The 24,715-nt window shown below is 36.8% G+C and overlaps 1 protein-coding gene across 4 annotated transcripts in view; it reads right to left on the reverse strand.

Moving 5' to 3' along the window:
• The window catches only part of DMD (dystrophin), a 2,197,254-nt gene that overhangs the window by 1,412,044 nt on the left and 760,495 nt on the right, over positions 1 to 24,715 (reverse strand). For all 4 annotated transcript variants that reach the window (XM_032883124.1, XM_032883125.1, XM_032883122.1 and 1 more), the window contains exons 14-15: positions 6,867 to 6,968; positions 6,631 to 6,738 (exon numbers count right to left, since the gene is read on the reverse strand). In XM_032883124.1, coding sequence (XP_032739015.1) covers positions 6,631 to 6,738; positions 6,867 to 6,968 — 210 coding nt within the window. The remainder of the gene's footprint in view (positions 1 to 6,630; positions 6,739 to 6,866; positions 6,969 to 24,715) is intronic.

The following is a 24,715-nucleotide window of genomic DNA, read 5'->3' on the forward strand; positions in this document are numbered from 1 at the left end:
ATGCACACTTGGAGTAGTAGTAAAACAATAGTTGAGGTCCCTGGCTAGAGCTGGGACCTGAATTTAAATTTGTAGATTCCTCCAATTCCTTCATGGTGTCTCATTTTCCTTTTATTCTTTTAACTTTTGGCATGTGTTTGTTTTATTGCAAGTCATTTCTGTTTTGTTTTTTTTTGGAAAATGTTATTATAGAATTAAAGACATTTTAAATACATTTAAAATTATATATATATATGTGTGTGTATATATATATATATATATATACACATATATATATGTATGTATGTATGCGTGTACACACACACACACACACACACACACGCACTCACAATCCTCTTTGGCTCACTTTCTCAGGGCTTAAGGAGCTACTTTAAATAGCTATATGTATAAGGCTCAGGGGTGCACCATTGTTTAAGCTAAATGTGTAACGCTTTGGAAACATTTTAAAATAAGGATCTGAGAGTTATGTTTGAAGAAGAGGAAAGAATCTGTTTGAAATTTATGGGTAATTTCATGTTACCTACACAGCTTTTCTTAGATGATCTATAAAACTAATTGGATACCCAAAGAGATTTAGTGGCAAATGAAACTAAGACATCTGTGTTAAAATTAAGCCAAATGCAGAAGCACTTGGTGAGCAACAGAAAAAAAAAGGAGGGTAGAGTCAAATCACCCTTAAAGAATAACATTAGGGAAAATGGACTCAAGGTACAGTAAGAGCATTATTGTAATGACATTGTAGAATTGGTGAATCAGTATATTTTTTACCTAAACCTATATGACAAGAACAGTGTACCAAACAGTGCTTCCAGCTAGTAAATTATAGATCTGCCTTTTCCAAAATGGTAGTGGCAGGTGAGTTATTCAGTTTGTTTCTTCTTGTTAGGGGAATGTTTCCTCTTGTTGGCTCACTCTCTCTTCATGATCCGCACTACCTGAAGGATTCTCCTACCACAGCTAACAGAAGGAGAGTACAGGAAACCCATGACAGCATCAAATCATAGTAATGAATTACCTTCTCCCATCTACCTTGACTACCAACACTATTATGCTTGGATTTTATGTATCCATATTAAATGACTATGATTTAACTGTTATTTGTTATCAGGGTATAAAATAGATGTCTTTCTGCACATCAAAGACTGATCACAGGTCTTGGAGCACCAGAGAACCATAGAGCTCTGGAAAACTCAGGAAGTTCTAGAAAACTTAACACACAGCAGAAGACAGCCAGGATTTTAAAGAAAAAATGTATTTTTATTTTTCAAAGAAGCCAAGCACCTGGACATACCTCCAAAATAGGCAGGAAGATAGTCAATAAACAAGACCAGGCTAGTAGTAAGGAGAGACAAGAGGCAGAGAAGCTGCTCAAGAAGACAGAACAGATGAGTTCTATCTGGTCAACGTTATAAGACAATTTAAAGCACAAAACGAACACATCCTTACAAAAGGCCCAGGAATTCTTTGAGGGAACATCAGAGTCACGTGGAAGCCTTGTTAAAATAGATTTTTGGGCCCTACTTCCAGGCTGTATGAGTCAGTAGGTCTGGAATGAGACCTAAGAATTTGCATTTCTACCAAGTTCTCAGGTGTTGTTAGATTTAGGCATCCCAGGATTTACCAAGATCCCAGTATGGGGATCACACTTTGAGAACCACTGATTCTACTTGGATGAATTATTCAAGGGTGGTGACAGGAGGTGAGGCAAAGGTATCAAGTCCTGGAACAATGGCACTATCAATAGGGACTTGCTGAGCTACCATAAGTACTTCAACCCTGCCATTTGTCCCACAGCTACTTGAGACCATCCTCAACCCCATAGTACCCATGTATCCCCTGCACATCATTAGCTCATGGATCACTAGGATTCCCAGAGCTGTCCTTGCCTGCAAAACACCACCAGTCCGCACAGCAGCTGCACACTTCCTTTCAACTTTGGGCCTTCCCATCATAGCCTACATGATTCTACCAGCCTTGGAATTCACCTCATAAGGGTCACCATTTCTTCTTTCCTTTCCTTTTTCCATTTATAACAAATAAAAAGTCAGTTTTGACCACACAGATTTAAAAAAATATAGATCTACATGGTTTGGATAAAAGCACAGATCCAGAGGAAATGAAATACTTGACTCCTCAGTTCCCACCTCAAATGAAAAGTAGGAGATCCCCCGAGCTATTAATGATAATATTCCAAAACAAATTACACTGATTATAAATAAAAGAGAGTTTGAACACACTGTATCTATACCTAGTTATGTAGTAGGAAATGGTGACAGATGGTACCTGTTTTGGGTCTCAGATTGTGACATATTTTAATGAACATTAAATTCTTATTCACTGCCTGAGTCAGCAGGGGAATTTTACCTCAAATTCTAGACCAGCTGTCAGGTTTTGTTAATTGGCTTAAACTATCAAATGGTAAGACTTATACAAAACATATTTTCACTTTGTTCACAAGCAAGGTGACATAATTTGAATTTTAATCATATTGGAAAATAATTGAGACTTCGCTAAAAGAGTATTTTCATGTTCCTGAGGCTAGTAAAGTCTTTTATTCACTAAAATGTCAATATCGTAGCACATCATCATTCTAAATGATACTTCTCAATTGCAATTATTTTTTTGTCAAGGAATCACATGATATGAGGAGTTCTGAAATAGCTTAACATGGCTGGACCTGAGTTTGGATGTCTTTGTGTTCAGTTTCACTCTGCTACTCATGTTCTGTGATATCTTATGTATGCCACGTTTTTTCCTGGGCCTCAGTATCTTCTTCTGAAATAACCTGTGTTGTTCCTCCTCTTCCTACCCAATGCTATTTAGCTCAGTTCTACTAATTGGCTTCCTTCATACCGAAGAATATTACAAAAATGAAAATATGATTGTTATCAAATTCTCAGTGTCTCCCCATCAACTGTGGAAAAAAATTACAAATATATCACTGACATTTTTGCATTCTTTTGGTACAAATAGAGATGACCTTTCTGAAATCTGTCTTTAGTGGTCAAATCATTCCAGAAAGCATGGTGTTTTTTTTTGGAGGAATGCATTCTTTTCCATAATAAGCTAGCTTGTAATAACAAATAATACATTAGTGAATCTATTTTAAATTAAAAACATAAGATTAGTAACTATGGAGCAAAAAAGAGTATGATACAAATAAGTATTTGGTAAAACAATGTCAAGAATTAAATAATTTAATTAATTTAATAAAATAATTAAATGATTTAATTATATTATACAGTATCAATACAGATATGAAAAGGTTCATTTAGGTAAAATTATAAAACATTTATAACAGATCTTTGTTTTATATTAGAGTTAACATCAAGTTAGCATTTAATAGAATTGATCTATCAAGAAAAATAAGAAGAAATTCTGACCATGGAATATTTTATTTGAAAAACTAAGCTCTTGGGGCGTGTGGGTGGCTCAATCAGTTGAGCGTCCAACTCTTGGTTTCGGCTCAAGTCAAAACCTAAGGGTCTTGGGATAGAGTCCCACATAGGGCCCTGCACTCAGTGGGAATTCTAAGAGTCTCTCTCTTCTTCTTCCTCTGCCCCTTCCCCTCTTCATTCATTCTCCCTCCCTCTCTCTCTGTGTCAAGTAAGGAAATAAAATCTTAAAAAAAGAAGAAAAGAAAAACTAAGTTTTTAATATTACACTACCCTTTCCTTTACAGCAAAATAATAAAGTTCACAGTGGAAGAGAAGCTTTAGAAATCTTTTCTAACCCTATAAGTTTCAACTCAAACTGATATGTCTTATTGAAGCCCTCCCTGATGTCTTTTTATTGCCAAAGTTCCCTCATTTCTCAAAATACACAAATACTTATAATTAATGGCATTTGGGTTGCTTTAGTGTTTTTTCTAGTTTTCCAAATGAAGGCATAAGCCCCTTATGTGAGGATAATCATCTCTTATATTTCTCAACAAATTTAATTTAGACTATTACTTTAGAACTATATACTGTTAAAGCCTTCTAGGACGTTCCTAGTGTTACTTTTCATTTTAACTGAAATCTTCCAGGTATACTGTATTTTTTCAAAAGTACAATTTTTGTTTTTGAAAAACCACAGTTGCAAATATGTCTTTATCTTACAGAATTAATGTTCATATTCTTCCAAAATTCATGGAATGAGGTCTTAAGTGCCCACTGTGGTAATATTAGGAGATGGGGCTTTGGGGAGGTAATTAAGTTTAGATGAGAAGAGCAGCATGATCAGATCAGTGCCCTTAGAAGAAGAGGAAGAGACACTTGGTCTTCCTCCACCTCTGTTATGTGAGGATACAGCTAGAAAGTGTTGTCTAGAAGCCAGGAAAAGGACCCTCACTAAGAAACAAACCTGTTGGCACCCTGATGTCATGTTTCCAAGCTTCCAGAAGTGTGAGAAATAAATGTCTGTTGTTTAAGCCATCCAGTCTGTGGAATACCACAGAAGTGGTGTTACAGAAGTCTGAGATGACTAACACAGGAATTGGTACCAAGAAGTGGGGTGCTGCTGTAACAAATGCCTAAAAATATACATACAGCTTTGGAACTACGTAATGGATAGAGACTGAGAGAGTTCTGAGAGGCACAGTAGAAAAAGCTGAGATCACCATGAAAGGACTCCTAAAGGCAATTCTGGTGAGGGCTCTGGCAGAAAGGAGGAGATCCGGAAAATGTCCAAGTTTTTAGAGAATACATAAATTAAGGCGGCCATAAATTTTGCTATAAGTATGGATGATAAAGGTCATTCAATGAACTCGCAAAGGCAAATGAGGAAAATATCATTGGAAATGAAGGAAAGGATGATCCTGGTTATAAAGTGGGAAAGTATGTGGCTGAATTGTGTTGATGTCCAATATTTGTTGGAAGGCAGATGTCCAACATTTTGTGGAAGGCAAAACTTGTGGGTGATGAAACTGGATATTTAGCTGAGGAGACAGCTAAGCAAAGTATTGACGGAGGGGCAGGATATCTCTTGCTTGGGGTAAAACGCAAGAAGAGAGAAATGAATTGAAGAATAATCATTTGGCATAACAGTGCTAGAATTTAAAGATCTGGAAAATTCTCAACCTATCCATATTGCATGAAGAAACATGAGAAAATATGTTTGGAAGAGAACACTAAGTATATGGCTGACTGACCATTTGATAAGATTAGTGTGGGTGGGAACCAGAGACCTAGTCAGCCATCTCAACAGAAGGCAGGAAGAGAGATGGAATTATACCAACAGCAACACTGCCAGCTGGGACTCAAGGAAACAGAGAAAACTGGACAGAATGAAGGAAGGCTGTCCAACATGTGCTATTGCTCAAGAAAAGGGAATAATGATGTAGGTGGTTCAAAGATCCTAAGAGCTACCACTCCCACCACAGGCCCAGACGGGAGGGCTAGCTCCTCCTGGGTTTCAAAGGGTGGGGCTACTTCTCCAGTTCATGGGGCAGGATGCCTCTACCCAGTAGTAGCTCAGGAGCAGGTCCACTGGAGAGAGTCCCGTGGGCAGGGCTGCTGCAGAAGTCCACATGGGTGGTGCCCTGTGGAAATGAAGAGGTGGGGCCCCCTAGTGCAGCTCTGGAGGTGACGCTGCTCCTCCAGTGGTCCTGGAGGGCAGTGCATCAGTTCAAAGAGGATTATTCTTGAGGCTTAAGATCTAATGGAATTTTCCTTGCTGTGTTTTTGACCTTCATGGGACCTGTCACCCCCTCCTTCTTTCCTATTTCTCCTATTTAAGAATTCCAGGGCTCATGGGATAGAATGAATGTATTTTTCATGTGCGAAAGACATGAACTGGGTGGGGGTGGGGGAGCATCCATGGACGTAATGTTATAGACTGGATGCCTGTGCCCCCACAAAATTCACATGTTGAACCCTACCTCCAAATACACACAAAAAATGTGATGGTATCAGGATGTGGGCCTTTAGGAGGTTATTAGGTTTAGATGAGCTCATGATGGTGGAGCCCCCATGTTGGGGTTCATGCCCTTATAAGAGAAGGAAATGCATGAGCATAGGTCAAAATGTATAAGACTTTCACTGATAAAATAATTAAGTACCGATAATGTAATGTACAGCATAGTGACTGCAGTTAATAATAACATACTAGGTATTTGAAAGTTGTTAAGAGAATAGATCTTTAAAGTTCTCATCACAAGAGAAAAGCATTGTAACTATGTGAGGTGCTGAATGGTAACTAATTGTGGCAATCATTTTGTAATATATACAAACACTGAATCATTACGCTGTATTCCTGAAACTAATATAATGTGATACATCAATTACATCTCAATTTTTCAAATTAACATTTTTTTAAATGGGAAAAAGACACCAAAGTCTCCTCTCTTTCTACCATAGGAGCACAAAGTAAAAAGTTACAGTCTGCAAATCACCAAAACCTACTATCTGTTGTATAAGTCACCACACCACTGTTATTTTGTTATAGCAACCCAAGCTGTCTAAGATAATATAGCTGTCCCTATTTTAATTAAGAAAATTTACAATATGATACAACTGAATAGACTATGACTTAAGCACAAACAATGAACATTTGGTTTAAGATCAGGAAGAATAAAAAGACCAAATAATGGGGTTAATGTAAACTACTGGGTTTTCAAAAAAAAAGTTTGAAAGTAAAAAAAATACATACAGCCAGTTTCTGAAGACTTGATAGCACTTCACTTTGATCCTTAAAACCAGTTGTGTGAACCTTGTTCACCGCATCTTCTTTTTCTGAAAGCCATGCACTAAAAAGGCACTGAAAGAAATCAAGCAATTCCAAAAAAGAAAATAAATAATTACTAAAGTAGATCATTGTATGTTTTCCTTTACCCATTTACCATTTCACCAAGTCTTTCACTGATACAATTTCCATGCATGACTCACCTGTTCTTCAGTAAAACGCTGCCATTTTAGGAGGACGTCTTGCAAAAGCACCCAGCGATCTTCGGTCCACCTACAGATGCTTGCCCATCGATCTCCCAGTACCTGAGGAGCAGAGAGCCCATAACCACATCAGCAAACAACTAATTATTAACTGCATTTCATTTAAAATTGCATGAATGACTTGTGAAGGCATCTAATTTCGAGCCTCCTACGTATACTAGGAGTTATAAAGGACACCATTTCTGGTTCTGCTTATGATTACAGAAGAAAGCACTACACCTTTCATTTGTTTTTAGATTACTTCACTCACTCTTGAAACCAACACTGAAAAGTAAAGATACTTACGAGGAGTCTGAGACCGTTACCACACCACCGTTTGAAATGTCTCCATGGCAAATGTAAAAGACCGAAGACATAGATAAAGAATTAAAGAGGATTCTGCATTGATAGTATGCAAAATGGGTATCTTTCTTAGGTCTGAAAATACATCCTGAAGAATAAAATTCTGCCTGCTAAATAGAATACCTAAAGACTCTTCTTTGAAGCAATCCTATGCAATTATAACTGCTTAATGTCCCAATTGTAGAAGAAAATTGTTAGCAATTTAAATTATATCTGCATGTAGACTTTAAAAATTATCTGGTTTATTCTTACAGAGTATTTAAATTCACTCTCTCTCTATAAATGATTCTAGTGAAAACCTGTAATATTCCCTGAATAGTAACTGCCCTATCACTAGCATATTACTATTATTTATGTGCACACTCTATTTTAATATATAACATAAACCAATTACCAACAGTATACATGTATATGTGTATGTAAGTACGTATTTACTGGATGCTGGAGACAAACATCTTTACTAAAGATATTACCAAAACTCTGGCAAACATTTCAAAACAGATTTGCAAACATAATACTTTCCTTTTCAATTGGAAGCACTTTCAAAAGACAATATGATAAGACAACACAATTTGAATCAACATTAGTTCAAATATTTATATTTTTGACCACATAACTTATGTTTCCACATGATAAAACAGATGATAGCTTAAATCAGCATCAACAAATAAACTCCATGAGATGAAAATTTGTGTTGTTTGATGACTGGTAATATGTTACAGTTAGATGTATCCACTTTTTTTTTTTATATTCCTGGCTCCCAGGATGAAAAAGAAATCTTTAAATATACACTTCATGTACGTAATAGTTTCTTTGCATATCTCTCTTCAAAAATACTTTATAGCAGTATATCAGCAGGTTACCTAGATGCTTAATTTTATAATTTTGCACCAAAACTAAAGATCGGTTATATTTTCATAACATACTGATTTTGTCCCACATTAATCAAGCTGAAAAACCATTGAAATGGACATGCTCTTGTCTCTCACAATACAAAGAGCAATTTGACAGAAAAAGAAACCCTTCCAGTAGTAACACTCAGTTGTTTAACCTGAGTGTTTGGCCTACTGAGAGAGGCAGGCTTTTTCCTCCTCCGGTATGCTCACATCCACACCACCTCTGCATGCATCCAGGTCGAGCACATGGATTGATACGCTAGGAGACCACAGTGTGTTTCCCATTGCTCTAACCAAGTGGGAAGCATGTAGCTAATGATTAACCATTCTAGGTACATAGTTCGCAAACACCTCAAGGCAACTATTGCAACAGATGGTTCATTTGCGGAGTGGATTTATTGTTCTAGATCAAATCAGCCTGTATGTACATATGTGTGTACATATCTCTACACATACACATAATCTATGCACATACACATATCCTACACCTTTCTATTTCTTAACCCTCCAAAACAATGTTTCAATTTTTTTGAGTTTTGTGCAAATTTCTACATTCTACCCTTTAAGGGAAAGAGTCTGCAATAAGAAAGGTCAGAAAGTAGGCTTATGTTTGTTTATCCAAAATCATTTCACCTTCCACATTACTGGGTTTTTTAAAATATATGTAACTTTAAAGTGTGGACACTTAACCCCCAATATCTTTAAAGAAATCATTTCATCTGGGAGGCTCAGCTGTTTAAGCGCCTGCCTTTGGCTCAGGTCATGGTCCCATGATTCTGGGATGTAGCCCGTCATTGGGCTCCTTGCTCAGTGAGGAGTCTGCTTCTCCCTCTACCCCTCCCCCAGCTCATTCTCTCTCTCTTTCTCTTTCTCTCTCTCCCAAATAAATAACAACTTAAGAAAAAAGTTTCTAATGACAAACACAAGTTTCTAAGGAAAAAAAAATTATTTGAAGTACAGACACTGGATCCCCAATATTAAACGAACTTATTTCCTTGACAAACCTAAGCCTTGGGGTGTGGTGGGAGGACCAGAAAATGCAGCTTCAAAACTGCAAGGAAGCAAAGTACAATGGGGAAAATAATAAATAAATCAAGTCTCCTAACACTGAAACTTTCAACAAAGCAAAGTTTCATTTTTTAAAAAATCTCATAGCAACTCATTTGGAATTTTAAGTAGATAACTTTAAGTTTATTCACAGCTTCTGGTCCAAGCAGAGGTCCCACGCCTTGACTCTGCTTGCGCTCCATCAAATTCACTGATTACATTTCTGATGAGAGCCAGCTTGTTAGGAAGATACTTGCATCTGTATTTTTCTTCAAGAAAATTGGTACTAGACTGCTTGATCTTCTGATATCACCGTAAAACTTCTTCATGAACATTCTGATATGCCTTTGAGCTTGGAGAAAGCTGCTTTTGCTGTGCATCCAGCTTGATAAATCTTCTAGCTACAGTCTCCATCCTGGCATGCAAGGCCCCAGACTCATAATCAGCACCAAAGCCATCCTTGTCTCATAGGAGACGACAGCAATAGATTCTGTCAAATCAACTGAGAGTTCAGTTGAAGAAGGCTTGGTGGACATACTGCAACCCTCTTTAACTTCCTCAAAGGAATTGGGACTGGAGTTGTGCATCTTGGCAATTTCCTCTTCTATTTTAAGGTCCTCTTCCTTTTCTTCAGTTGTCTCAATGTGCATTTTACTTTGGCAATTTTCCTTCTCGTTTTAGACTTTTTTGGATTCTCTGTGAGACAATGAATGGTTTTCTTCCAAAGGCTTTGGACACTTTAGTAGAACTAAACCAGGGTTAAAGTTTCCAGAGAAGTCCTAGAGGTATAACTGACTTGCTGGTCCTGATAGTTAATAGGGTTTGGACTAAAACTATCAACAGGTAGATCTTGAATCCCCCGGCCTGCTGGAGTGCTGGGGAAATTGGAGTTAGAATTTATGATCTAGGGAGGACTGGAGCTGGGCAGGTGGATTGAAGGTAGCGGCAGAAGGGTAGGGATGACAGTGGCTGCAGGGGACAACAGGAGGCCTGGAGCAGATTTTTCACTGGTGGGATTTCAAATGATCACTTAATGATGGAGGCACTCGATCTGTCAGGTGAGATATTCAAGTTTTTTTATTCAGTAAAGGATCAGTGAAATCTGAATCTCAAAGCTGTTTCTGAGGAGAAGATGCAGCATCTCTTCTAGAATATGCAGGAGATGCTGAATGGCCAGTGCTGACAGCATTCTGAGACAGATTTAGTGTGCTCCAGAGCAGTGCCTAATGACCTTCTGTCTATTTCTGTCTATTTTGCTGTATTGGGGCCAGTCTCTTCAAAGCACTTTAAAAACATAATCATTTAAAGTATATGAGAGGTCTTTAAGATTCAGATTGGCGACCTGTTGCAGAATTGTTCCAAGGGAGTTCTCATCTATCTTCCTTTCTTCCTTCCTTCCTTCCTTCTTTTCTTTCTTTCTGACACCATGTTTCTGCAGTGGAGTCAGCAGCTCAGGTTTCTTGCAGGACTTCAGGATCAATAAGTGAACCACCCTGTCCCTTATGTCACCACTGAGAAACACGGCTGCTGCCATGTGTCTTTTGACTCATATCTGCAAGATTTGTGGGGGTTGACCCCTTCCTCTCAGGCACTGCATCTGAAACAGCTTGAGGTGCTTTCCGAATCTGTACTCTTGTCCTTACATAGGGTCCACCAGGTTTGATCGCTTCTGTCCTTTGGTCATGGCATTCCTTCGCCTGGCTCATTTTTCCTTTTGTCATCTCATATGAGCCATTTTGTGGCACACACTGTACCTTTATTGTGTATAAATCCTGGACAATTAAGCTGGCAGACTCCAGAGCTAGAGAACGTTGGCTGGATGCAGTCACAGCTGAGCTGAGGGTGGTCTTTATGTACATTTGACCAACAGAAGTTAAAGGCATACACTTCATCAAGGGGAATCTTTTTTTTTTTTTTTGTAAGGAATTTTGACAAGACCTTAGAGCTCTTGAAACTGAATTGAAGATAGAAAAGGAATTAAATTACTGTGGCTCTGGTAGGTATTGAGTGCCCAGATTGCCGTCTCGGTAAGCTTCACAGGTAGCCATGTGATATTTTGCCCCAGCTGCCTCCACGACAGCCTCTAGCATGGCCTCCATGGGGGCTCTAGCCTCCATGATGGCCTCGGCCGGTCCGGCTTCTGCAGCTGCTGCCTTAGCCACAGTTATCTCACTGCTCAGGTACTGGCATATACCTGACTACCAATGTTTTTTAGATGGAAAAAATACATACATATAAATATATATATGTATATGCATATTTATAGTTATGTAATGTGATAAGGGAATGTTTTAGGACAAAAATATGTATCATTTATTTTAATTCCATTATGATGCACTTCAGAGACTTAAACTTCAACTTTTTGAGTTTAACATAAATAAGAGAATTATTTTTCCATAGCCACTAGATCTTTACAATGGGAAGTATCTCAGAATAGAGATATGCTTTGTTTTGTATAAAATTCAGGCTAAAAAAGTTGTAACTCATACATTTTACAAATATATTTGGTATCTAAGATAATAAGCCTTGTCATAATTGATGCCACATGGATTGATCTACCTAGAAGATATTAAAATATGACTCAGATAATACAAATGTAATTAGCACCATGAAAAATCCACCAATTTCTAGGAGGCTTGAAGACCTAGCTAATTTCTTAAAAACTGTCTACCCTACCATCTTTTCAAAAAGGGAGTGCCATGCATGAATCAGGAATAGGCAATAAACATTCTACTAACAGTATGAAAATGATCATGTACTCATATGCAGCTTGGTCACAAGTGAGTTTTCAATTTTTCTTCAGAAATGTCAATAAAAACATTATTGCTTTCAACATAATGTAACCGATTTTCATACTTTTTATAGTTTCATTCTCTATTCCTTTTGAATGATGTTAGTTTGTGGCTACCACTGAAATAATAGTGCAAGATAACCAAAGGAAACGTGCTAATATAAATCAATGAATTCAACAACATTAACGATTTAGTTATTACAACCAAGTATTTAGGATTTTTTTTCTGAAACATATTAGAGATTCTTTAAGTGAATTTCCTAGTGACCATGTCAGTACACATCAAGTAAAATGGTGTGTAACATATTTGTGAATGGATTCATTGTGGGGAAAAAAAAATTAGCTTCAGAGAAAATCTGACCCCTTGTAGCAATAAGCTACACTATCTGACTGATTTGAAGATAAAGATATAAAAGGCCAAATTGTGGGATGTTGATTGCATCCCCTCAATCCCACTGGAGATGGGAGTCAAGTATGGGAAAGATACACTCAAAGTGAAGCACCATCTTCATAAATGAAAGGAAATGTACTGAAACTTCTAAATAGATAAAGCATTGTCTCCCTGGTATCCGCTGAAATAGCATCTTGGGTTTGTAATATCATAGGCTGATGATTACAATTTATTAATTTTAGTAGGACATCCTATTAAACAAATCCAAATAAAGACCTCCATACACTAGATTCCTTTAGATTATTAATTTTATAGAAATTCCAAAATATACTAATATGATAAACTTTACACTGTAGTTCTTTTTTCACTATATGAATAAGTCACAAAAAATGAATAATACACCTAGATACATAGTCAACCTATTAAGAAAATTATTTGAAGAAGGGTCTTTGGTATTCTAATAATAATAATAGATAATTTTGATAATTCATTAAAGGCTTACAACTCAGCCAATCCAATATTTTAACTTGCAGTTAATGAAAGTCTTTAATGCATTTATTCATCCATCATGAATCTGTCTAAACAACAAATACATATTGAACACACACTGTGTGACAAAAATGAACAGAATGAAAGAAGTTATGGGCTGGTAATGCTGCTATAAACACTGGGGTGTATGTGCCACTTGGAGTCAGTATTTTTGTGTCCCTTGGGTAAATATGTAGCAGTGCAATTGTTGGGCAGTTCTATTTTTAACGTTTCGAGGAACCTCTATACTGTTTTCCAGAGTGGCTGTACCAGCTTGCATTCTCACCAACACTGTAAGAGTTTCTCCACATCCTCACCAACATCTGTTGTCTCTTGTGTTAATTTTAGCCATTCTGACAGGTGTGAGGTGGCATCGCATCTTGGTTTTGATTTGTGTTTCCTTGATGATAAAGGATGTTGAGCATCTTTTCACATGTCAGTTAGCTACCTGTATGTCTTCTTTGGAGAAATATCTGTTCATGTCTTCTACCCATTTATTAACTGGATTATTTGTTTTTTTTGGTGTTGAGTTGGTAAGTTCTTTATAGATTGTGGCTACTGACCCTTTATCAGATATGTAATTTGCAAACATCTTGTCCCATTTCATAGGTTACCTTTTAGTTGTGTTGATTGTTTCCTTTGCCATGTAGAAGCTTTTTATCTTGATGAAGTCTCGATAGTTCATTTTGCTTTTGCTTCCCTGACCTCCAGAGATGTGTGTAGTAAGAAGCTGCCAAGGGCAAGGTTAAAGAGGTTGCTGCCTGTGTTCCCCTCTAGGATTTTGATGGTTTCCTGTCTTGTATTTAGGTCTCAGCCATCAAAAAGAATGAAATCTTGCCATTTTCAGTGATGTGGACGGAGCTAGAGTGTATTACGCTAAGCAAAATAAGTCAGTCAGAGAAAGATAAATACCATATGATCTCACTCATATGTGAGATTTAAGAAACAAAACAGATAAAGCTAGGGGAAGGGGAAAAAAGAGACAGGGAAGCAAAACATAAGAGACCCTTAACTATAGAGAACAAACTGAGGGTTGATGCAGGGAGGTGGGTGGAGGATGAGCTAAATGAATGATGGGTATTAAGGGGGGGGGCACTTATTACAATTACCACTGGGTGGTAAGTGATGAATCACTAAATTCTACACCTAAAACCAATTTTACCATATATGTTAACTAACTAGAATTTAAATGAAGACTTGAAATAAAAAGAAGTTATTGGCTGAACTGTGTCTCCTTTTTTTTTGAATCTACACTTTTATTTAGAAATATATCTTAATGAGAGAAGATGTTAGTTGAAGGACACATTATAGCGTTATACATACTGTAGTTTCAGTGAATTAAAAGTATAAATATTCCCATATGATTCTACACACACCTTTACAAAGACTTGTATCTTAATGAAAGAAGATGTTAGTTGAAGGACACATAATATGCATTGTAGTTTCAATGAGTTCAGCACAAAACTATTCTAATTTGTATCTACACTTACACTTTGAAACATGTATATCTTTTTTTAAATTTATATTTAAATTCTAGTTAACATACAGTGTAATATTAGTTTCAGGTGTATAATATAGTGATTTAACACTACCATACATCACCCTGTGCTCATCACAACAAGAGCACTCCTTAATCCCCATCACCTATTATATCCATCCCCTTACTCCCCTACCCTCTGGTAATCATCAGCTTGCTCTCTACAGTTAAGAATCGGTTTCCTAGTTTACCTCTCTCATTTTTCCTCCTATGATCATTTGTTTTTCTTTTTAAATTCAATACATGAGTGAAATCATACAGAATTCATCTTTCTCTGACTGATTTATTTCACTTAACATAATATTCACTAGCTCCATCCATGTCATTCCAAATAGCAAGATTTTATTCTTTTTGATGGCTAAGTAATATTCCATTCTGTGTGTGTGTGTGTGTGTGTGTGTGTGTGTGTGTGTGTGTACACCCCACATCTTCTTTATCTATTTTCATTTAATGGACATTTGAATGCTTAAAATTCATATGCTGAACAGGTTCCTGGGAGGCTCAGTCAGTTAAGCATCTGCCTTCAGCTCAGATCAGATCTTGATCCTGGGATCAAGCCCCACGTTGGGCTCCCTGCTCATCGGGGAGCCTGCTTCTACCTACCCCTGCTGCTCCCCTGTTTATCTCTCTCTCATGTAAGTAAGTAAATAAATAAATATATAAACAAATAAAATCTTTTGAAACATTTCATAAGGTGAAGCCCTATCCCCCTCTACTACAGAATGTGACTGTATTAGGTGACAGGGCCTTTCTAGTTAGGACTTTTACATAGGGATTTTAAGTTAAAATGAGGTTATTAGGGTGGGACCCAATCTAATCTGACAGGTATCCTTATAAGAAGAGGAATTCTGGACACAGAGAAAGATACCAGGGACATGTGGGCACACAGTAGAGACCATATGAAGACACAGCGAGAAGACAGCCATCTGTAAGCCAAGGAGAAAGGCCCCAGAAGGAACGAAACCTGCCAATACCTTGATCTTTTACTTCAAGGCTCCAGAACTATGAAAAAATAATTTTCTGTTATCCAGGTTACCCAGTCTTCGGTATTTTGTTATGGCAGCCCTAACAAACCAACATAAAAAGATATATTTAAGAGGGACTGATTCCATGGCATTAGAAAAGATCTCACAGGGGCACCTGGGTGGCTCAGTGGGTTAGGCCTCTGCCTTTGGCTCAGGTCATGATCTCAGGGTCTTGGGATCGAGCTCCGCATCAGGCTCTCTGCTCAGTGGGGAGTCTGCTTCCCCCTCTCTCTCTCTGTCTGCCTGCCTCTCTGCCTACTTGTGATCTCTATCTGTCAAAATAAATAAATAAAATCTTTAAAAAAAAAAAAAGAAAACATCTCACAAAACTTAAGTAGTTGAAAGTAAAGATCTATTTATTACAGTGGGAAAATTTTAGAAAATACATTTCAATTCCTGAATTAAAATTATTTAAAATTATTTAAATAGAAAAATTTTAATAATTTATTGTGATTCAACTTCCCAAATACATAAATGCTATCACTCTATAATTTTGTGTTTTATGTGGGGAAGATACAAATATCTTGAGCTAAACAGCTTAGATTTATGTGTTAGGCCAGTCAATTGCTTGGATTACCAACATGTGTATGTCTTTACAAATTACAAAAATAAAAACATTTTTTTAAAGATTTATTTATGTTAAAGAGAGAGCAAGCACAGGTAGGGGTAGGGAGGAGCAGAGTCTGAGGGACAAGCAGACTCTACGCTGAAGCAGATTCTGACACACAGGGCTTGATCTCATGACCCTGAGATCATGACCTGAGCTGAAATCAAGAGTTGGATACTCAACCAAGTGAGTCACCCAGGTGCCCCACAGAAAAAAAAAATTAAACACATCACTCTCTTGTAATGATTCTGACAATTCTTTGAAGGTCTTTTAAATTATCCCACATCCTCCCCAAAATCAAGTGACTTTTCAGAAATTCATGGCTAAATAATTTCCTCTCTAAGAAAACAATCTTATCAACCCCTGTAAGAATTGCTACAAATATTAAGCAAGATTATATATTGGAAAAGAGTTTTAATTTGAACTGAGTCATACAAGTGTTAATAGCTATTTACATTTTGTTTGATCATTGTGTTTATTTCAAATCTTCCAAGAACCAGCAAGGGTCATCTATTTCACTCTACTCACTCTAGAAAGGTACTTATTAAATCTTTACAATTAGTTGTTTAGAACTCAAGTATATTCTTCTTTAAAGATTTCCAACACAAGAGAGTATAACTATCCTTTATTAACACATTCCACTGCTTAAACCCATATTACTCTCAGAAAACCCTCAATGAACTGAATCTAAGTCACTTCTGTTAGAATGTGGGCAGGATGCTTTTTACTCATCTCAGTAAAATTAGGTAATTGAATTAGAAATTGCTTGCTCATACATTGTACATGTCAGCCCACAGGTAGATTTTTGTAATGCCATATGCACAAATATAAATAGACATACACAGTGCTCGAATTTATGGATTTATCTGGTTATTACTTAGAAATGTTGGCCCTAATTTGAATTACAAAGAATAGAGCTAAGCAATTGGAAGATTATCAGTCAGTTCTATAATCACTCAAAGACGCTGGTTCCTATCATTGCCTAAAGGGATGTAACAAGTCTAAGAGACTGGATCGAATGGGACTGACATAAAGCTAAATAATTTTTTTGGAGCATCACTGTATTAGGATTAGAAACCTCTTCTCTAGAGAAAGAAAGTATTTCTCTGAGTTTCTATTTAAGTATATGAATCCTTGAGCTTTTAGAAGTAATGCACATTTTTGTAATGCTATGTAAACATTATGTACATAAATGAAAATGAATTATAACATCTCGTGAAGTGATAAGAAGAAATTAATTTTTATTTATGTTCTCATTTTGTCTCAGCAGTAAGAGAAGCTAAAGGTCGGTTCACTTACTCTAACACACTTTCATGGGCTAAATCACAACTCCATTATCTTTTGTGCTTAGATGCACAATGGGGAAGCCTCCCCCCTCCCATTTTATTTTATTCCATAACATTATACAAGACAAGGACATTTCTCATCTGAGTTCCTTTGTTTGGTTGAGTTGGTTTTTCAAAGCAAAAGTGAGAAGTAGCTATCAGAGGAATATTTGGATAAAGGCAACTGAGGAAAATTTGACAAGCCTGGAAGGTAAAACTTAAGTATCTTGACCCTTGAATTTATTGAGGCCAGGGATAGAATGTGAGAGCTGAACTGTGGCCATCAAGACTGGCATGAAGAGATAAAGTGGTCCCAGGAGTATGTCCACTAAGAAAGGAACAATTATGTGCCATAGACCACACAACGCAGCAGCAACTGGGATTTATACAAAAGGGAGACAGCAGGCAACCCATCTCATTTTATATTAGTTTCAGACCTTGGGATATACTCCCCAGCTAAATGACTTTTATGTGTAATTGTGTAATGAGCCTCCTGAAAATTAACATTTTTGATTTTTTTTCCTACTTTATAAACATAGAGTTAAAAAGGATAAGCAACTTCACCTTACTGATGGTACTGTAGAAATAACATCAAGTAACTCATTGAAAGAAATGAAAATAACACCAATCATGAGGCTAGAAATGGGGCAGAGTACTACTGACTACTGTTTAGCCAATTCTATAATTCTTTTCTCCATTTCACATTTCTATAAACTGCTAACCAAAGCAGCATATTATAAAATGGCATGCCTTATATCTTTGCTAATATATGGTCCAGTGTGGAAAAACGTGTCCTGATGTGCTGGGAAACACTTATTGTAGATTTCTCTGAAATTCTCATTCTTACTTCTGTTTAAATGATCCTGCAGTCCCTCTGGACTGAACTCAAGGGACCTGTGAAGGAACGCTGGCTACTTGTAAAGGTGTGGTTTACAGGTGACACCTGGTCATGAGGATGAGTTAAGCAACTCATCTAAGGCCACAGAGGCCCCAGGATTGAGTTTCAGGAATCTGACCTCAGATCCATCTGGCTACAAGCCTGTGTTCTTTCATGATGTCATTTACTGAGGGGAACATGCAGCATTCAATTTGCCTCGTAATGGGTACTATAGAACTGAGCAAGACGTACAGATGCTGAATCCTTTTTGAGTATTTTCATATTTAATTTTGGCAGAAGTTTGACTAGATTTAACCACACATTTTTAACAAGGATTTGAAACCTAATGTTATAATTTCATCTAAGAATATTTTTGACATTTACCTCCTATTGCTTAAAGTATTTTTAAAAATCAGAAAATACTTACACTCCCAAATCAAGAATGTGTGCTCTTTCACAAAGTCTTATTTTTCAAAGGTAAATATGACTGTCTGATTCATTAATGAAATTTTTTCTTGGTTATTATGTTAAAAACATAGTGAGATTTTTAACTTAAAGAAGCATGCTACCCTGTGCCATTACAGCCAGTTCTATATATTATTTATGAGCTTATAAAGTGCTAATGAATAAATCCTGAAAGGCCCAGTTGTTGATGCTGTTATTATTTGCAGGCTATTATTTAATGTTCTGTGGCAGCTTAATCAACTCTGTACTCCCCAGATCCCACCAGTCTATCCAACTGGGATACCAGAAAATCAAGAGCAGGAGTCCTAAAGAGCGTTCCAGCATGACAGCATCCTTCCCAGCATCCATTGCATTCCTAGGCATTCTTTGGTAGTTTAAAGGTTTTACTGTTCCTGGTTGTTTCATGCCTCATGGTCTCTGGACTTCTTGGGGCAGAGGGAGCTCCCTACCACTGTGATTAATGCAACACATGAATTTCACATAGTACAAAAATGTCTCAAAGCTCAGTACCACCACTATAGTTATCAATCCAGGGATTTTTCTCCTAAGTATTGTCTTCGAACCTGTTTTTCTTTCTGTCATTAAATACCTGCCTACCAGTCATTTATAGCAACAAGAGAGCTGTTTATGGTAAATCTGAAGAGCCACAGGAGATGAGAATCACATGTGAAGCCCTGTCTTCCCCACCTAGAATCCTAGATCTTTACTACTTACAGTGGGCATTAACAGTATAGCAGCATCTCTGAATGTGCCCACCTGGTTCATATCACCAGGCCTAAAGTAGATTGCCTGGATTCTTGTCCCAGTTCTACTGTTGCCCAACTCAGTAATACCTCTAAGCAAATACTTTACCTTGTTATGATTTAGATTTCCCACTAGTGAAAGAGAGATGTTAGTACCTGGCCTGGTACCCTCCTGGCCAAGTCAACAAATGTGAAAATGCTCTGAAATCTGTGATAAATTATTGGGATGCTTGTGACTGGTAAATATTTAGAGCTTAGTTGGTGGAAAATTAGCTTTTGTTTCCAGATGTGATAAGTCCACAGTATAACATAATTTTAATATAGAATATAACAAAACATTTCAGCATGACACAAAGATGACTAGTTTTTCATATTTTACCTACAGTTTATTATGTCTTATATTTTATACAAGAGTTGAAAATCTTTGACCTAAATTCTAAACCAGGAACATAATCCATTATTTGTCCTATTTATAATCAGGTGAGTGAAAAACAGATATCCCTCTATGCCTCATTCTATGTACTGAACTATTCCATCTATAAGAAATCACAAATTCTAATGTTTATGCATAATAAAATGTACAAAATAATTTAAGTATAAGAGAATGGGGAATAATGGGGATTGTAGCTAAATGGAAAGTTCATGCTAAAGATGGGAAAGCTATCTAATTCTTACTGAAGTTAACAGGAGAACAGGCAAAGCGTCACCAGATCAGGTGCTTTTTTCCACAGAAGCTAGATATTTACAGTTTCATATCACATTTCCTAAACATTAAGTACCAAAGGTACGAAAAAGAATTTTATATGAATATACTTGTAATTTTATTTTATTTTTTGAATATTTTATTTACTTATTTGAGAAAGTGAGAGAAAAAAAGCACAGGAGCAGGGGCAGAGGAACAGAGAGAAACAGGCTCCCCTCTGAGCAAAGAGCCCAACTCAGGGCTCAATACCAGGACCCTGGGATCATGACCTGAGCTGAAAGCAGACACTTAACTGACTGAGCCACACAGGCGCCCTGAATGTACTTATAAGTGCCTATACAATCAGGCACTTAAACCTAGCAACCTCTTACAAGGAATACAATAGGCCAATCTCTTTCACGGACCCAATGGGAAAATTCTAAATTAAATGTTAGCAAATGTTAGGAAAGAGATCTAGCAACAAACAAAAAAGATTATACACATTATCTATGTTTCGCTTACGTCAGGAATGCAAGGCTATTTTAACTCTAGAAAATGAAGCAGTGTGATTTTACATATTAAGAGAATAAAGAGGAAAACTAATATGATCATTTCAAGTGATCCTGAAAAAATTGTTTGCTAAAATTCAGCACCCAGTAATGATGAGGCCTTTTAGGACACTAGGAATAAAAGGCATCTACAACAAACCTATAAGAGATATACTTTATAGTGATTTACTAGAAACCTCACCTCTGAGACCTAAAATGAGAAATAATCAACAATAATCTCATTGTACTAGAGTATACAGCATAATAAGGCAAGAAAAACTGATTAAATGAACAATGATTGGAAAGGGAGAAGCAAAACAGTAATTACAAACAACCTTAAATGTACAGCTGAGTGATGTGACAGATAAACTATTCAAATTGTGAGCATGATCTCTGGATACAAAGCTAAGAAACAAAAATCAAGTTGTATTTCTCCCTATCAGCAAAAGACCAACAGAAAATGAAATTTTGAAAAGATACCATTCACAACAACAGCAAAAATACCAAAAAATATCAAATAAAGGAACAAATCTCATAAAAAGTCTAAGACCCACTATCCTGGAAACAATAAAACATTATTGGGAGAACACAAAGGCCTAAATAAATCAAAAGCTTTCCATATTCATGAACTGAAAAGTTTTACATAATAAAGATGTTAGTTTACCACAAATTAATCCATACAGTCAATAAACCCCAATTAAGATCATAGCAGGTTTTGAGGTGGGGCAGACAAGCTGATTCTAAAATCTATATGGAAATGTGAATAAACAAAAATAGCCCAGTTAATCTCTTAAAGGGAGAAAACAAACGTGAGTGGTTTACATTAACCAAGATAGATTTAGAGTTTCCCTCAGCTTGACTAAACTTTGGCTATAGGCCCCTTCTTTTTCTTAGAGCACTTACTTTAGGGAATTTGCAATTGTAAATTTTTCTCTACCCCTTTGAGATGTAAATCTACAACCCAAGAATGTCTCTCTCCAGGACCTGAAGTCCATCCCTTCGAAATGTAATTATCAGGAAAGATGCCCTTCAACAGACATGGATAAGGAAGATGTGGTCCATATACACTATGGAGTATTATGCCTCCATCAGAAAGGATGAATACTCAACTTTTGTAGCAACATGGACGGGACTGGAAGAGATTATGCTGAGTGAAATAAGTCAAGCAGAGAGAGTCAATTATCATATGGTTTCACTGATTTGTGGAGCATAACAAATAGCATGGAGGACAAGGGGAGTTAGAGAGAAGGGAATTGGGGGAAATTGGAAGGGGAGGTGAACCATGAGAGACTAAGGACTCTGAAAAACAATCTGAGGGGTTTGAAGCGGCGGGGGGGGGGTGGGAGGTTGGGGGAACCAGGTGGTGGGTATTAGAGAGGGCACGGATTGCATGGAGCACTGGGTGTGGTGCAAAATCAAGGAATACTGTTATGCTGGAAAAAAAAAAAAGAAAGAAAGAAAGAAAGATAGTGCCCTGGAGTCCCAAACTCTGAGAGAGTAGGAGCCTAACTCTGATAAGGGACAATTAGCAAACAAAGATGGCATAATCACATTGACTACCCAGCCCCACAAAGGTCCTCTAGTAGTTTTATGTCCACTCATTCCAGCACTTATAAACTCATCCATTGTGTTTGTTCAGGGAAACTGACTTCAATCTCTTCCCTATTACAGCAGTCTTGATCCTTAATGCAATAGCCTTGAATAAATTCCATCTTGCCCATTTTGCCAACTGTTTCAATTTTTCTTTTACAATACTATCAGTATCATAAAGCCATAACAATTAAAACAATGTGGTATTGGCATAACTACAGGGAAATGTACAAATGAAACTGGATTGGAGTTTATAAAGTGACCCATATATGTATAAGCATTTTATTACAAGTGACAGTGCAGAACATTAAGCATGGTCTTTGCAATAAATCATGCTACTTTAGTTCGATCTAAATGGAAAAAAAAAAAAGAAAAAAAGAACGGACATTCATTCCTTCCTCACACCAGAAATACTAGATGGATTGTAATAGGATAGGTAAAGCAATTAAGTCCCGGGGGTGCCTGGGTGGCTCAGTGGGTTAAAAAGCCTCTGCCTTCTGCTCCGGTCATGATTCCAGGGTCCTAGGATAAAGTCCCACATTAGGCTCTCTGCTCAACAGGGAGCCTGCTTCCCCCTCTCTCTGCCTGCCTCTTTGCCTACTTGTGATCTCTGTCAAATAAAATAAATAAAATCTTAAAAAGAAAAAAAAACACTCTTTAGGGGCACCTGGGTGGCTCAGTGGGTTAAGCTTCTGACTTCAGCTCAGGTCATGATCTCAGTGTCCTGGGATCAAGCCCCGAATCGGGCTCTCTGTTCAGCAGGGAGCCTGCTTCCTCCCCTCTCTCTGCCTGCCTCTCTGTCTACTTGTGATCTCTCTGTCAAATAAATAAATAAAATCTTTTTTTAAAAAGCAATTAAGTCCCTATATGACAATTCAGGAGAATATATTTTGGGTCACAGAGTAGAAAAATTTATTTTTAAACTCAGGACAAAAATACAATAACCATAACAGAAAATACTTAAGTGGAATATACTGAACATAAAACTTCTGTGTATTAAAAAAGATATCATTAAAAAGTAAAAGGACAAAGCACCTCATAAAAGCAAAAAAAAAAAGAAATTGTAATCTAGATATCAACAAAGGATTAAAATCCTGAATACATATTTTTAAATAACTACAACAAGTCACTAACAGAAATACACATATTCCAACAAACAGGCATTTCAAAAATTAGGTATTTCTTTTTTTTTTAAGATTTTATTTATTTATTTGACAGACAGAGATCTCAAGTAGGCAGACAGGCAGACGGGGCGGGGAGCAGGCTCCCCGCTGAGCATAGAGCCCGATGTGGGGCTCAATCCCAGGACCTTGAGATCACGACCCAAGACGAAGGCAGAGGCCTCAACCCACTGAGCCACCCAAGCGCTCCAATAGGTATTTCTAACAGCCATTGAAACAACTGTCATTGCGTTTTTAATCTCATTAGTCATCAGTACATGCAAACATTCACAAGAGATACTGTTAGAAAACAACCATCAAGGCTCACATTAACAATCTGACAATATCAAGTACTGATGAGGATGTGAAGCAATTTGTACTTTATCCACTACTGATCAGAGTATATAAATTTATGCATCAACTTAGGAAGACTCTTCTGTATTGCCTGTAAAGCTAAATATGCATATACCCAGTAATTCAGCAATTTCAATCTTAGGAATATACTCAATACAAAAGCATACATACATTCATGAAAATATATGTACAGTTAGGTTCACAGCAGTGTGATTCATAATGATCCCAAACTGGAACCAGCCCAATTTTCTCAACAGTAGAATATATAATTAAATTTTATATTCACAGGAAGGAATACTATCCAGCCATAAAAATTAATAAACAAATGCAATATGCATCGTGAATGCAACTCACAAACATATCACTGAGTGAAAAAAAGTCAGTTACAAAACTAGATTATGAACTGCATTTACATTAAGTTAAAAATAAAATTACTTTGAGGAATTATAAATCAGGATAAAGGTTAACTTTGAGAAGGTGTGAAAAGTTTATGACTATGACAGAGTTTGATAGGGCTGTCTCAATTGTTGCCAACATATTATCTTTTTATTTGATGTGGAACTACAGATACGTTACCTTTGTGGAGTCTTGACCTAAAATTATGATTTGTGTACTTTTCTGGGTGCTCTCATCAAATACATTTTTAATTGTGCCATAATATAAAGTTTAGGGTTTTTCTGGGAGCCAAAAAGGCCAGAATTCTTTTTAAATCATAGCAGAACTATTTTCATAAAGAATATCATTACTCTAATATATTCATATATATATATATACTTGTAGTCAAGAATATTATTCTATTATACTTGCATGTATTTCCCCTTTAATAATTTTCTCAAGGTCACATAGTAATTTTCTTCTGTGAAATTGAGAGATTAGGACAA

The sequence above is a fragment of the Lontra canadensis genome, unplaced genomic scaffold, assembly GCF_010015895.1.
Source record: "Lontra canadensis isolate GAN:19392208 unplaced genomic scaffold, GSC_riverotter_1.0 scaffold86, whole genome shotgun sequence".
NCBI classification, from domain to species: Eukaryota; Metazoa; Chordata; class Mammalia; order Carnivora; family Mustelidae; genus Lontra; species Lontra canadensis.